This window comes from Balaenoptera physalus (genome assembly GCF_965194825.1).
Source record: "Balaenoptera physalus genome assembly, chromosome: 11".
In the NCBI taxonomy this organism is placed as follows: Eukaryota; Metazoa; Chordata; class Mammalia; order Artiodactyla; family Balaenopteridae; genus Balaenoptera; species Balaenoptera physalus.
This window is the reverse complement of record NC_138896.1, coordinates 30,969,125-30,984,695: the sequence shown is the minus strand read 5'-3', so window position 1 is coordinate 30,984,695 and position 15,571 is coordinate 30,969,125. Positions and strand designations below refer to the sequence as shown.

The window sequence follows — 15,571 nt, the reverse complement described above, 5'->3', positions numbered from 1 at the left end:
TTTGAAATCTCCAGTTTTATATTTAAATTTCCTGTTAACTTTACCTTGATCTCACAATACATCCATGTTTATAATTATATCTTAAAAATTACTTACCAGAAATTAAAATTGATGCTTCAAAAATATGGGTCATTTTAATCTCGTGGCTTTTGATTATCCCTGGCACAAAGCCATAAAACCACAGAAGTTGAAAGCTTAAAAAGTATCAAAATAAGTAAAAATGTTTTGTATTCAATAGAATTACATGAAGCAATGATGTTAAACTGACGACTATTTAAAAACAAAAGCAGTAACAGGCTCTAAAACAAGCAGCCTCTGAAACAAAAGAAATCTTAAAATAATTGAAGATCCCAAATACAAAAACAGGTTTTAAATATACACATGCACATTAGGGAAAAACAGAGAACTAAAAGTTCAACCATGTGAAAATGCTATAATACCCACAAGGAGGAATACTATTCAGTAACTAAAATGGTATTATAGAGATTCTTAATATATTTAGAAAACATACCATAATGTTAACTTAAAAATTAAGTTTAAAAAGTCACATATATATGTATAAATATAGATGTCTCAAATACATACAAAAAGGAAAAACACTGATTTAAAATTTTTATCTCTAGGAAAAAGAATTATGAGTGCTTTTTGTTCTTTATATTATGTAACATTTTGCCATTTTTCTAAATTGGTATATAAACATGATTTGCAACAAAGCCTAACAATGGCAAATTTTGGTGAAAGCAGCCATTTCACGGGGGGTTGGGGGAGAGGGGCGGGGGGGGGACCTTACCTAAAGAGGTCAAGAATAATACTGCATAATAATTATATTGGACTTCTCTTTAGAAACTATGCAAGTAAGAAGAGAGGTGAATGAAATATTTAAAATGCTGAAAGAAAGAAGCCACCAACTTAGAATTCTGTGTCCATCAAAATTACTCTTCAAAACTGAAAAAGAAATAAAGATTTTCTCACACACACAAAGAAAAACTTAAGGGAGTTCATTACCAGCAAACCTGCCTTGCAAGAAATGCTAAAAGACATCCTTCAAAGAGAAAGAAAATGATTAAGTCAGAAACATAGATCTATATAGAGAAAGAAACAGCATTATACAGGGAATAAAAAAGGTAAAATAAAACTTTTTCAACTTTTATTTATACTTAATTGATCTAACAAATATTAGTTTGCTCAAAATAATAATAGCAACAATGTATTCCGTGATTATAGCTTATAGAGAAGGGAAATGAATGACAACAATGCTATAAAGGAGGGAATACTCTCTTATAAGGTACTTGCACTGGATTTCCCTGGTGGCACAGTGGTTAAGAATCTGCCTGTCAATGCAGGGGACACGGGTTCGAGCCCTGGTCCAAGAAGATCCCGCATGCCACGGAGCAACTAAGCCTGTGCACCATAACTACCGAGCCTAAGCTCTAGAGCCCGCATGCCACAATTACTGAAGCCCGCACGCCTACAGCTCGTGCTCTACAACAAGAGAAGCCACCACAATGAGAAGCCCACTCACCACAACGAAGAGTAGCCCCCACTCGCCACAACTAGAGAAAGCCCGCGCGCAGCAACGAAAACCCAACGCAGCCAAAAACAGATAGATAGATAGATACATAGATGGATAGATAAATAAATAAATTTATTTATTTAAAAAAAAAAAAAAGGTACTTGCACTACCCACGAAGCCATGTAGCGTTATTTCACGGTGGACTCAGAATAGTTTTAAGCATATATTTCAAACTGCAGAATAACCCCAAAAATCTTTTTAAAGAAAGGAAAGTATAATTGGTATATTAAGAGAGGAAAGAAAATGGAATCATATAAAATGCTCAATTAACACCAACCAGGAAAGGCATAAAAAGAGTGGAAGCCAAGAAGAGAAAGAGAGAGAGAGAGAGAAACAAACAACAAGAACAGTGATAGACAAGAGTTACAAATATGTAGATATTAAACCAACTATATCAATAAACACAAGGGTCAAAGAAAGAGTCCCAAGATAAGTTTGAAAATATTTCAAAATATTTCAAACTAAATGAAAAGTAAAATATACAACACACCAAAACTTGTGGATTCAGAAAAAGAAGTGCTTAGAGAGAGATTTATAGCATTATATGCATATATTAATATTAGAAAAGAAGCTCTAAAACCAGTAATTTAAGCTTCCACCTTAGGAAAACAGAAAAGAGACAAATTAAAACCAAGGTAGGCAAAAGAAATAATAAAATTTAGAGCTGAAATTAAAGATATTGAAAACAAAATCTATAGAGAAAACTGATGAAACCAAAAGCTGATTCTTTGAAAAAGAATGAAATTTATAAACCTCTAGCCAGTTTCAGAAAAAAAGACACAAATTACTAATATGAGAAAGAGGGAATATTACTACTTATCCCATGGACATTTAAAAGATAATAAAGGAATACTGTGAACAACTCTATGCCCACAAATTTGATAACTCAGATAAAATGGACCAATTCCTTGAAAGACACAGGCTACCAAAACTCACACAATGACAAATAGATCATCTGAATAGGCCTATATCTATTTTGAAAATTGAGTCAATAGATAATAATCTTCTACAACAGAAAGCGCCAGGCCCAGATGGCTTCGTTGGTGAATCCTAGCAAATATAAGGAAGCAATTATCTGCAATTCTCTACAATCTGATCCAGAGGGAACACTTCCTAACTCATTCTATAAGGTTACCATTCCTCTATTACCAGACAAAGACACTGTAAGTAAGGAAAGATACAGAACAATATCTGCCATGAACACAGATGCAAAAAAATCCTCCACAAAATATTAGCAAATAAAATCCAATATTGTATAAAAAGAAGTGTTCACCACAACCAAGTGGGATTTATTTGAAAATCAACTGATCTAATCCATCATACCAAGAGGCTAAAAAAGAAAGACCATATGCTCTTATCAACAGACGAAATTTGACAAGATCCAACACCCCTTCATAATAAAAAATTCTCAGCAAATTAAAATTCTTCAACTTGATAATGAACATATGCAAAAACCCTACAGCTAATGTCATACTTGATGGTGAGAAACTAGATGCTTTCCTCTCTAAGATCAGTTAACAAGGCAAGGATATTCCCTTTTCACCACTACTATTCAACATCATACTAGAAGTTCTAGCTAATGCAATAAGCTAAGGAAAGGACATAAAAGGTATAAAGATTGGAAATGAAGAAATAAAACTATCTTTGTTCACAGATGACGTGACTGTCTATGTATAAAATTACAAAGAATCAATAAAAAAACTCCTAGAAACAATAGGCAATTAATAATAGCAAGGTTGTAAAATATAAGGTAAATATATGAAAGCCAATTACTTGCCTACATACCAGGAATCAATCATTGGAATTTGAAATTTTAAAAATATGTACCATTTACCTTGACATTAAAAAAATGAATACTTATATATAATATTAATCTAATAAACTATGTAGATCTATATGAGGTAAACTACAAAACTCTAATTAAAGAGATCAATAAAGACTGAAATAAAATGGAAAGACATTCTGTGCTCACTGACACAGCTTTCCTGCTCAAAACTGTTAAGATACCAGTTTTTTCCAACTGGATCTATAGATTCAATGCAATCCCAAAGAAAATCCCAGCAAGTTACTTGGCGAATATCAACAAACTGATATGCCACTGCACCATAATAAAGCTACAGTAATCAAGACAGCACAGTATTGGCAAAAGAAGAGACATCTAAATCAATGGAACAGAATAGGGAGCCCAGAAACAGATGCACACAAATGAGCAGGGCAATCCAACAGATACTCTTTTCAGCAAATGGTGCTGGAATAACTAAACATCCAAATGTAAAAGAAATGAACCTAGACACTGACCCTACGTCTTTCACAAAGATTAACTCAAAATGGTCCACAAACCAAATGTAAAATTCAAAACTATGTAATTTCTAGAAGAGAAGATAGGAGAAAATCTAGATGACTTGAATTTGGAAAGACTTTTTAGATACAAACATCAAAAGTATGATTCATGAGAGAAAAAACTGATAAGCTAGACTTCATTAAAATGAAAAACTTCCACTGTGTGAAAGATAACGTAAAGAGAATGAAAAGACAAGCCACAGATTGGGAGAAAAATATCTGCAAAACACACATCTGATTTGGCAGCTCCTCAAAAAGCTAAACACAGAAGTACTGTATGACCCAGCAATTCCACTCCTAGGTATACACTCAAAAGAACTGAACACAGGAACTTGAACAGATACTTAAACATCAATGTTCAATTACAGCGTTATTCACAACAACCAAAAGGTGGAAATAATTCAAGTGTCCATCAACAAATGAATGTACAAACCAAATGTGGTATGTACAAAGAACTCTTAAAACTCAATTTAAAAAATTTTAATTTAAAACGGGGGATAGATCTGAGCAGATACCTCCCTAAAATATATAGATGGCAAATAAGCATATGAAAAGTTGCTCAACACCATTTGCCATTAAGGAATTACAAATTAAAACAATGATGAGGTATCATTACACACCTATCAGAATAGCTAAAATCCAAAACACTGAGAACAGCAAAAGCTGACAAGGGTGGAGCAATGGGAGCTCTCATTCTTTACTGCTCTGAATACAAAATGGTAAAAGCTACTTTGGACGACAGTTTGGCAGTTTCTTACAAAGTTAAACACGGTCTTAACAAACAATCTAGAAATCGCACTCCTAAGTACTGATATTTACCCAAATGAGTTGAAAACTTATGTCCACACTAAAACCAGCACTCATATTTATAGCAGCTTTATTCATAATTGCCAGAAACTGGAAACAACCAAGATTTCCTTCAATAGGTGAATGGATAAACGAACTGTGGTACATCCATATAATGAAATATTTTTCAGCAGTAAAAAGAAATCAGCTTTTAAGCCGCAAAAAAGACACACGAAGAACCTTAAATGAACACTGCTGAGTGAAAGAATTCAGTCTGAAAAGGCTACATTTTGTATGATTCCAGCTATATGACATTCTGAAATAGACAGTACTATAGAGAGAGTAAAAACACCAGTTGCTAAAATGGTTAAGACGCTGAATTTTGTTATGCGTATTGAACCAAAATTTTATGGCGATTTCTAGAAAAAAATATTCTGTATGATACTATAATAATGGGTATATAATAACATTATGCATTTGATCAAGCCTACAGAACTGCACAACAAAGAATGATGCCTAATATAAACTACTGACTTTAGGAGATAACATACCAATATTGGTTCATCAATTGTAGCAAACACAGGCCCCAGTGGAAGATGTTAATAGTAGGGGAAACTGAGGGCTGGGGGAAGTATATAGAAGTCGGTACTTCCTGCTCAAATTTCTGTAAAATTAAAATGGCTCTAAAAAATAAAACCTATTAAGTTTTTAAATGGTTCTTTTTGACATTGCCAGTATTAAGCTTTATAAAGATTTCAGACAGTAAATAACTACAGAGCAGTGCTGTCATATATATCAATTATATGGAAAATCCATAAGCTCTTCCAGAAATATGCAAACTTTAGGATTCTTAATTTTTTAAAAACTGAACTGATAGCTAAAAGGACAAGAACCCTGGAAATTTAAAATTGTACAAAGAGAAGGCAAAACATAATAAATAAATCTGTATTTAACCATTAATTTTTAGGCCAGGTTTTATTCCTCAAAGGTTAATCTTCCTACTAAATGAACATTATAACTTTAAATGCCAAAACTCTTTTGAATTAATTTATAAAAATCTTGCCTACATATTAAATATTTCCTTAACTTTTTAAACAAAGTATGTTTAATAAAATGTTCTTCCTGTTTGTTAAAACTGCTTTCAGCACAGTGCCACCTTTTAAAAAAATCTATTAAGGTAGATAGATAGGGTAGTCTGAATCCACATTAAATGACCTTGGAGGATGCTTTCTGAGGTTTTGTTTATTAGTACTTTTGTGTGTTTAGTCCCCAGACAGGCTATTCTCATTACTTGCAACGATTTACGTGTCTGTTTTATAATTAAATATTGGGGAAAGGGGTGTGGCGTAAAAACAATCATGTTAGAACTTTATCATAAATGAGGGCAGGCAGGCAATGACCAGAGCTTGCAGGAGAGAAAGAAGGGAGGAAGACTTTATGATGAAATTTTATGAGATTTATATAGTAGTAATAATACACTAAAGGTCTCAAATTCAGATCAAAATATGGGTTCATTTGCTCTTTACCAATTGAAAAAAATGTGTTCTTTTCCTGCTCAGTTGTTGTAATCATCATCATCACCCAATAAATAATAGTCAGTCTAGCTAATGTAGGTGAATCCTCAGAAAGCTAGTTTACTTTGGATAATATGTACAGTGATGGGTGCAATGAATGTTTTAGAGATTAAGTAATACCAAAAATAATTAATTCCTTTACTCAGATTTAAATTCAAATATAAATGAAAAAGAGAGAAAATAGCTCATAATCTCTGATAAGATTTCTGTTAAATATTTTATGCTTGGGCATTAAATCCCGTGAATTCTGAAAAGAAAACATTTCTGTGGATAAAAGGCATAGGAATCTTACCATCCTTCTTACTAGTAATAATGAACGACTAACATAAATACTGAGATTTATGATAATTTGGGGATACATTATAATCAAGATTATTTATTTGGATTCCAACTCTATTCCTAAAAGAATTTTAGGGTGCCTTATAAAACTATTCACAATTATATGATCAAGATGAAATTACACTACTCAATTCAAAAGACAGTTATAAAGCCCCACAGATATGATCTTTCACATAACAATCAATTAAAACAAAAACCAAAAAAAAAAACCCAGATTTTTAAAATACTTTAAGAAAAGATTTTCATTATAATAAGTAAATTAAAAGTTTGATCATTATTTCAAACTGTTCTTGCCTCTTCTATAAAAGAGGCTATCTACCAGGCCACAAGTTCTATATATAAAAGTATAGAGGTAGCAGGAGTGGGCAAACTATGGCACACCAGCTGCCTATTCATGCATATATGGTTTTACTGAAACACAGCCATGCCCATTCATTCACCTATTGTCTAATTTACTTACGGTCTCTCTTTCAGACTACAATGGCAGAGTTGAGTAGTAAACAGGGACCTTACAGCACACAAAGCCAAAAATCTTTACTATCTAGCCCTCTACAGAAAAAATGTAAACATCTCTGGTAGGGTGTTAACTAAAAAAACACAAATTCAGAATAATTTAAATACAGAAATATAGGCTTCTGCTCATTAAAATACTTCTTCAAAGAGTATAATTTAATAGTATAAACAATTTAGTAGCAGTAGTACAATTCGGTAGTATTTATTTAATGTGAATGAACTTTTAAAGGCATTTTTACATATCTTAGAAGCATCCAATTAATAAACAAGGACATAGTAATAACAGATGCTTATTTTGATCCTCTAAAAACCTCTAGCTTATTGGTCTAGACTTGAGTTACTATAATAAAAAGGTAAAATTTTTATATTGCTATTTTCAAAAATATTTTACCATTTTCAATTTATATTTGCCACGTATAAATTTGTGAAAATTAGTTGTTTTAATGTGAATGGAATTTCAATGTAAAAAATAAAACTATAAACTAAAACCTAAAATTGCTATGTATAGCCCAGGCTATCCACATTCACTTCTTTAAAAAAAAAAACTTACTATTTATAAAAATAAATGAATTTTCCCCATCTATCTGATTTCATTTTGAAATCAAATCCCTATACACCTTTTCCAAAACATGTTTCACCTTTAAGAAGTTATTGTTATATGTATATGTATAGCTGATTCACTTTGTTATAAAGCAGAAACTAACACACCATTGTAAAGCAATTATACTCCAATAAAGATGTTAAAAAAAAAAGTTATTGTTTAAGATGAAAAATAGCAGAATAAATGCCTAAAATAAATAGTAAAAAAAAAAAAAAAAAAGTCCCTTCACCTGGACTCACCAATAGTTAACATTTTGCCACATCTGTTTTATGTATGAATTTAAGTATAGTACTGACTTCATGAAAATAATTCATCATGCACCTCCTTTAAGAGTAAGGATATTTTCCTATATATGTGCAACAGCATTATCACACTTAATAAATATTCCATAGTATCATCAATATCAAGTCCATATTCAAGTTTCCTCAAATATCCTAAAAATGACTTACGAAGCTTTTTTAAAAATCCAGCATCCAGTCAAGGTTCACATACATGACCAATTTCTGAGAGACAAGGGCCAAATTTTTCTTTAAACAGTCTTTTTGTGTATACTGTCTTCTCTCTTCTTTCCGAAAACTTGTTCTCTGGAAAAGCTGTAGGAACACAATTTCCCCAGTACTTTCCTGCCAGAACCATTCAGCAATGGAAAGGTATTGGGATGATGGTGGGGAGGAAATTGAATTTCCAATTATCTCAGTAGATTCTGTTTTCGCTATGAAAATATCTAGAATGAAATTGCAATCTTATCACAGCTGATTTCATTTTTTATAAATATATACCTAGCCAACATTCATTGATCATCAAGTGAAAAGTCTTGTGACTAAGGCATGCCAGGACTTAAGAAATTAAGCTTTAATACTGTTATCACTAATAACTTAATAAGAATCATGAATAACTATCCAAATACTATATCTTATAAAAAGAAACAATATTTTCTAAAAGTCTAAAGCGTGCTCTTTACTGGTCACTGAAAAAAGCCAGTTTTAGAAGACAAAACATACTTTTTTAAAAAATTGTAGTCAATTTTTATAGTTCACTAAGTTAAATAAAGTTTTAATCATCCCATAAAAAGACTGAATAGCTTGCATATTATGCCCATGCACTAAGAAACCGACTTCTTTGGCAATTTGTTTCAAAATTTTCAGGCTTTTACTAAAGTGTAAAACTTATATTTTGAACAATGCTTTATTATACCATTATAAAAATATGTACTTCTCAATAACATGAACCACAAATTTTTTATTATTAATATAATTAAAGTATATAAATATTCTCAAATTCTTTCATAATTTATTTAATCTTAAAGTTCAAATTGGAGCAATTTTTGACTACTAAGCTGCCTGGGAAATTGAGATTTCCAATGGGAATACTGTCAAATTTATAAAAACAAAAAGATCAGTATTCTAGTGATTCATTTCCAATATATTCTCTATATTGTTAATTATGGCTGAACTCAGAGTATTTTCCAGTGTAAATTATACACAAGGCTTAACAAATAGTGACCTAAATCTGCAATTGCCTTCACAGAAACCAATGAAAAATCTATACACAGCAATGAAATTGGCATGCAAATAAAAGAACTGTCAAGACATGTATCCCTAAAAATAAGCCTACAATAACTATTTTAAAGGCTGTGTGTGGTCTCACCCATATATTTTGGCAAGATGCACTTTCTCCAACCACAGCTAGATTCATCCAAATGCAGTGGCACTGGAGAGCCTCTGTCTCACCTGTCAAAGTTGAAGAACGTTGTTCCAAAGACCACCATGAGTCCATGGAGAAAAGCCACAGTGCTACAGCTGTTATTGATAAGCAGTCTCTTAAGGAGAAAATACTTCAAACAATTAAGCAAATCATCCTTAATAGAGATATAGACAGATAGACAATATATTAATGTTTAAATGGTGAGATGACAAATACCATGCCAGGTCAGAAACAGTGACAACTTATATATTGGAATACTAAGGAATCTTTCATAAGTAACACTAACTTAATAGTCTTTTCTATTCTTTATCTAATACAATTTCTATACATTATTTACCAATTCAAAAAAACTACTGTTTCCCTTATTTAAATATGTAAAAACCTCCCTTATAAAAGCTCAAAATTCATCTAAATTACAAAGGTACTAAATTCATCAAAATTACTAAAGTCTGACAGTTAAGAGCACAAAAGATTAAGACTTAAAAACAGAAACCTAAATATATTAAAACCTGATTTATTTTTTAGAAGGTATCTTTGTATCTTTTTCAACCACATTATAAAAGCAGTTTTCTGCTTTAGATTAACCCCCCTTTTAGTAAAGCATATAAACTGGTCAGGTAAGCTATAGGTAGGTTAAGATAAATAAAAAGAAAGAGCAAGAAAAACAATTACTTTGAAAAGAAAATTGCTTCAGTGAACAATTCAAGCCCCATCTCAAACCTGGCAATAAAAAACAACTTAAAGCAAAATGTAAAGAAATATACCTGGCTGGGTGAAAAGTTTAAATAATCGTGATAAACATCCCATAATTTAACTTATTTTTCCTACTAGATGACAATGTCCTCGAACCCTATATAATACTGCAACAATTCAATCAAAAAAGAAAAAGGGTGCCCTTTTGTGCCTTTTCCAGGAAAAGTGAATATCCAAAAAGTTCTCATTATAAGAGAGTTTCACCTACAAACAAGTCCCATAGCACAAAGGCTCCAATGTACTATGATGTCCCACACTTCCATTTACTATATACTCTAAGTACAAAGGTTCCAAAAAGATTAGTTTCACTTTTCCCTAGATATATTTAGTATGTTAACTAGTATAGCTGGGATATTATTTTCCTTTGGTTTTGTCAGTAGCATGTCTGATATAAATTTTATTAAGTGGCAGTATATGTAACATTGCATTGTGGGTAGTAGTTTCCTGCTTTACCCTAGCCACATCCTCAGCTGTCATATGAGCATGTTTCCCATATTTTCTGCAAGTTCTCGACTTTTTTTTCTTCTTAGAAAAATGACAGCAGTAGAAGATGAATTGTTCTAATAATTATAAGAAACATGAATTATTTATACAGTTACATTAAACAAGTATGGATCACTGTGTACTTTGAAAAACAGTCAAAGGGAGAAAAAAGTAATCCTCATAATTAAAGGGCTAAATTCATGTGAAACAATGTTAAAGTAAATTAACACAGAGGAAGGAATTAAAAAATGTTAAAAGAAAAAAATCTCTGTAATCAGATGCCAATACCATCTAACAGATGAGGTGTACTATAACAAGATATAACAATGATTTGCCTTGAATGTTAGAAGCTTCAAACCTGTTACGTATTCATTAGTGAAGATTAATGTCAATATCCCCTACTAGAACCTTAAGAATCTACTTTGAGATTTTATAGAAATGTCAAAACAGAGAAAGAGAAACCAAAAAAGCCTGGAGGAGAGAGGGAAGAAAGGGGGAGGAGTGGAAGGGGAGAGAGTAGGGGAGAGAGGGAGACACAAAAGTTAACTACTTTCTCTTTTGGCATCCAACTTCCACATTATCTCACATTAGACAGAGAGCTGCTAATAATAACCAAATGAAGTTGTTCAAACAATCATGGATATGGTAGTGCTTTGGGTTTTTACAAAATTTAAAGAAACTGAGGAGAAAAACAAAGAATACTCTGATTACAAAAAATACCACTTTTTTTAGTATATATATACATACACACACACATACATATGTAAATTTTTTAAAGTACCACAAACTAATACCTTGTACACACATACAACCACACATGTGTGCGCAGCTGTGAACATGGATATATACCTCATTAAAATAAGGAAGTGGAATTAAATCTCTCATAATCATCATAATTTAAAATAGCAATAAAATTATACATATTTTACTAATGTAAAAATTTTTCAAAGCATCAATACAAGGCCCAATAAATGCTATGTAAGTCTCAATAGCTATACATCAAATCCAAAAACAATTGTCACATACCAAGTTGAAACAATAAATTAAGAAAATTCCTTGCTAAAACCTCATAATCAATGAGAACATTTTAAGCCAAAATAGGATTTCTACAATTTATAAAGTTCCTACATCAAACCTATTTTGCTTCTATTGTTTTCAATTAAAAGAAAAATAGAACAGCAACAAATATAAGTTTAAAACAATCAAAAGAAAATAGAAATGGGCACAAGACTGATATTGATAAAACTACTGTATTATAATAGGATCATTAATTCAGAAAATTAAAAAATGATTCAAAAGGTAACAATGAAGATATATATGTAGCATTTAAAACATTATAGTCTTATACCATGTAACAATATACAATATAAAAAATTCGACCAATGTTGACAAACTTACTAAATACAAGGCAATGGGAAAGCAAATAACTAACTTCTTTACTTTTTGTGAAATTGTTTGCAAGTTCAAAGCTATATTTCATTTCCATGGCATTATAATACATAATTTATACAGCAGACTTAAACTCGATACTTACTTCAACATAGCAAATACTAATATATCCCCTAAAAGAATGAAGTTTTGAGGGTCTTTAAAAAACCAAAAAAACCCTGTGGTTTGCATTTCTGACTTTAAGCATAATTAAGAGCTTCATCTGCAGTGACTTTTCTGAGTCAGTCTCTCTTCAACACATGTGGTAAGCTATTTCTAATGAAACAGACTGTCAATTATCAAATGTGTACCAGTTATCACTGTTGTTTTTAAATTTTTACCACAAAGTAATATTTGCTCCAAAGAGGATAGATTTTCAATTTTTAAAAAGAAAAAAAGTTTATGTATGTATGTACGTATGCATGTGTTTGTGTGTGTGTGGATAATGAATATACAAACTTTAAAGCGCATGACTTCACTACTTTCTCCTGCCAGAATTCGATGGGCCTCACACAGAACAGAAAGGGCATATTCAACAATATCTATTAAACTCTTAAGCAATAAGAGTGATTACCCTGACCCAAAAATTATGTGCAGGAGGGTTACCTGCAAAAACAGAACAAGCAGTTAAGAGACACATAGATGTTAAAACTTATTCAAATACATATACAGTTAATTTGGAGGGCCAAAGTACACTTAATAAAAACAAAAAATTTTAAGGGAGAAAATATTTAGCAAAAAGTTATAAGATGTCAGCAAATCCAAACGCAGAAACTGAAAACTCACTCTGAAAAAAGAAAAGCATTTACTTAGCAGACTACTAAATTTTTTCAATTGCCTGATTCTGCTGCTATTGTATGTGCATATGGAACTATGTTTGAAAATTCCACAAATTATATAGACAAAGCCCTCCTTTAATTTACTTTTAGATATTAATTAGAGCTACAGATCCCACTGTACGCCTTATTTATGAAAAAGAATCAATGAATAAATTTTCCCTTTTGCATGAATAACTGCATGTTAAATGAAAGCTTTTACTTTTCAATGTAAAACCTGTTTACATACACAATGAGGCACGATAAATCTGTATTTTAAATAAAACACTAAAACGTATTTCTGGTTTTTTATCACTAAAAATTTATTATGGAAAAGTTCTAGATATTTGAATAATAAAGGATTAAAGTCATTCCCATGTCCTCCCAGTGTATTTTGGGCAAATTATTTTTTTGTAAGAAACTTATGAACACATTAGTACATTTATCTTTATCGAATGTAAACCAAAAGCAGATAATGAACTCTGCTAGGATGACCATACGAAGGGGTATTTTGGCTCTTACATCCTCCTCAGTATTTCCCAGTCCTTACCCCATTATACACCCCAAATAATGTTTTGTAATTCACTGTCTCCGCCCACCCTCCCACTCATTTACTTCATGCCACTCCTGGTTACTATCACACTAGGAAGAAGTCTAACATGCAAATTCAGAGTGGCGTGGATAAATGGCAAAAAAATGCCTAGAAAATTGGTCTGTTCAGCTTTATAATTTTTGCTGAAAAATACCCCATCGCTCTCAACTGATGAAAACAGGAAGCTCTATTCATAAATATGAAATTCTCTGCCTATGATATATAATCATCCTAATAAGAAAATGAGTTCTATACATACATGTCCAAAGGGGCAAAAAAGGAGATAGTTTCCCAAAGATGTTTCCAATTTTCTTCTGAATCAGAATTAGCAAATCGAGACGACTAACATGCTCTGTGTGCATTATTCCTTACTACACACAGCATTTTGTAATTTATTTCAAAAGCTTCTATTATAAACAAAAAATACAGCTTCTGTTAACCCACTCCATTCTGAGCTTAGAAAAATCAATAACACTGAACAATCTAAGTTACAACATAAGAATTTTACTTTATATTTGTATAAGACTTGCTATCAAAGACTCTGTTAAAGTTAATATCCAAGTAAACTATACAAAGAGTATACAAAATGAGTATATTTCCTTGAAAAATAAAAATTATTACAAACATAAAGAAAACTAAGATTCATCCAATAAACTATGCTACAATTTTTGCTATTCATTTTTATAAGATACTCAAACTAGCCATGAGATAAAGGTAAACATAACACAAAAGATACTAATTATATTTAATCTTTACTGTAGGAGCCGGCACCTAATATTGATCATACATAAACTAGACAGACATGATTTAATATTTGTAAAGGAATCCCCAGACTAACACTTTCATGACAGCCAATTACAGTCAAGCCCAGCAAGCAGTTTGCAACCAGACCTTAAGAAAGGTAAACTTTTTTACAATGAGTTACAGATTCATGAGTTTAAGAAGACAAGAAAAAGAAAAACAGAAGGACTCCAATCACCCAGCAAATATGAAGCAGACCCCAGAATGTGATACAATCCAAAGATGTAAATTATTGTAAATCATCACTGTTGTTCAGGATTTCACACACAGCCTCTTGAGCCAATTTTGCTCACTTTTCCACAGACACAATAATGAACTAAATAAAAGGAGGAGGCACAAAAAGGAGGGGTGGGGGGATAGAAAGGAAAGCCCACAACAGCAGAGTTCTGCTCTACAAACGCTTAACCTTACAGGAGTTTGGGCTCCTTCAGCATTTGTATTCTATCCAAATCCTCATGAGTCACAAAAATTAAAAAGCTATATCCTTCTGGATGCCAGGAAGGGCCTTACCACAAGCCTTTTGTCAGAGAGAGAGAGAGAGAGAGAGAGAGAGCATGAGCAAGGGGGGAAAGCCACAGTGGTAGGCAGTCCCACTTGACTGTGAGTACTATGAGGTCACAAACCACATGATTCTGTCTCTCCAGTAATAGTGCTTGCAAAAAAAAGGAGTTTGAAAGCTTTTGCTTTTTTGGATTGTGTGAATGCTTCATTCGCCTCACAAACAACCACAGAACCACAAGTGCGGTGCAAACTTTCTCCAGGAGGACAGCAAGAAGTCTCTGGTTTTTAAATGGTTAATCTCCGCAGGTCACTACCAGCCACCGAGACCAACAGAGTCAGTGAGTGCTCTCTAACCACAGTCTATGCAGTAATAGTAGGTCCTTCCAATATTTGCTCATTCTCTTTTTGTTTTGTTTCCTTGCTTTTCACATGTTACCAGCTACATAATTTCTTGACAGAAAAAAATAAATATCAAGTCTATGTACTGCAGGCATACTGTAAAACTAAAACAAGGTTTGGGTATGGTTTGTGTTTTCAGTTTAAGGCTGCAAGCAGAATTTACAACAGAGGGTACAAGTTCTATCTGAAAATAAAAGGAGGGACTATGGCATCAAACAGCCTCTTCAGCACAGTGACACCATGTCAGCAAAACTTCTTTTGGGGTAAGTGTTATCATATTTTAAAATCCTATAAGAGATGAACCTGTTAAACATAAAGGTATGTTTCTCGGATAAACTTGCTAGCTTTGCCAGCTAACATTATATTAAA

The 15,571-nt window shown here is 32.2% G+C and overlaps 2 protein-coding genes across 15 annotated transcripts in view; one reads left to right on the top strand and one right to left on the bottom strand.

Annotated features, from left to right (window-relative positions):
- The window catches only part of SUPT3H (SPT3 homolog, SAGA and STAGA complex component), a 446,064-nt gene that overhangs the window by 378,873 nt on the left and 51,620 nt on the right, over positions 1–15,571 (bottom strand). The gene's annotated exons all lie outside the window — the stretch shown is intronic.
- RUNX2 (RUNX family transcription factor 2) overlaps positions 803–15,571 on the top strand; it is a 224,795-nt gene continuing 210,026 nt past the window's right edge. For 2 of the 3 annotated variants that reach the window (XM_082412484.1, XM_082412483.1), the window contains exons 1-2: positions 806–15,141; positions 15,342–15,465. In XM_082412484.1, coding sequence (XP_082268610.1) covers positions 15,004–15,141; positions 15,342–15,465 — 262 coding nt within the window. In that variant the 5' untranslated portion in view covers positions 806–15,003. Of the gene's footprint in view, positions 15,142–15,341; positions 15,466–15,571 lie in introns of all 3 variants that reach the window. The other variant, XM_082412485.1, reaches the window with a different exon arrangement.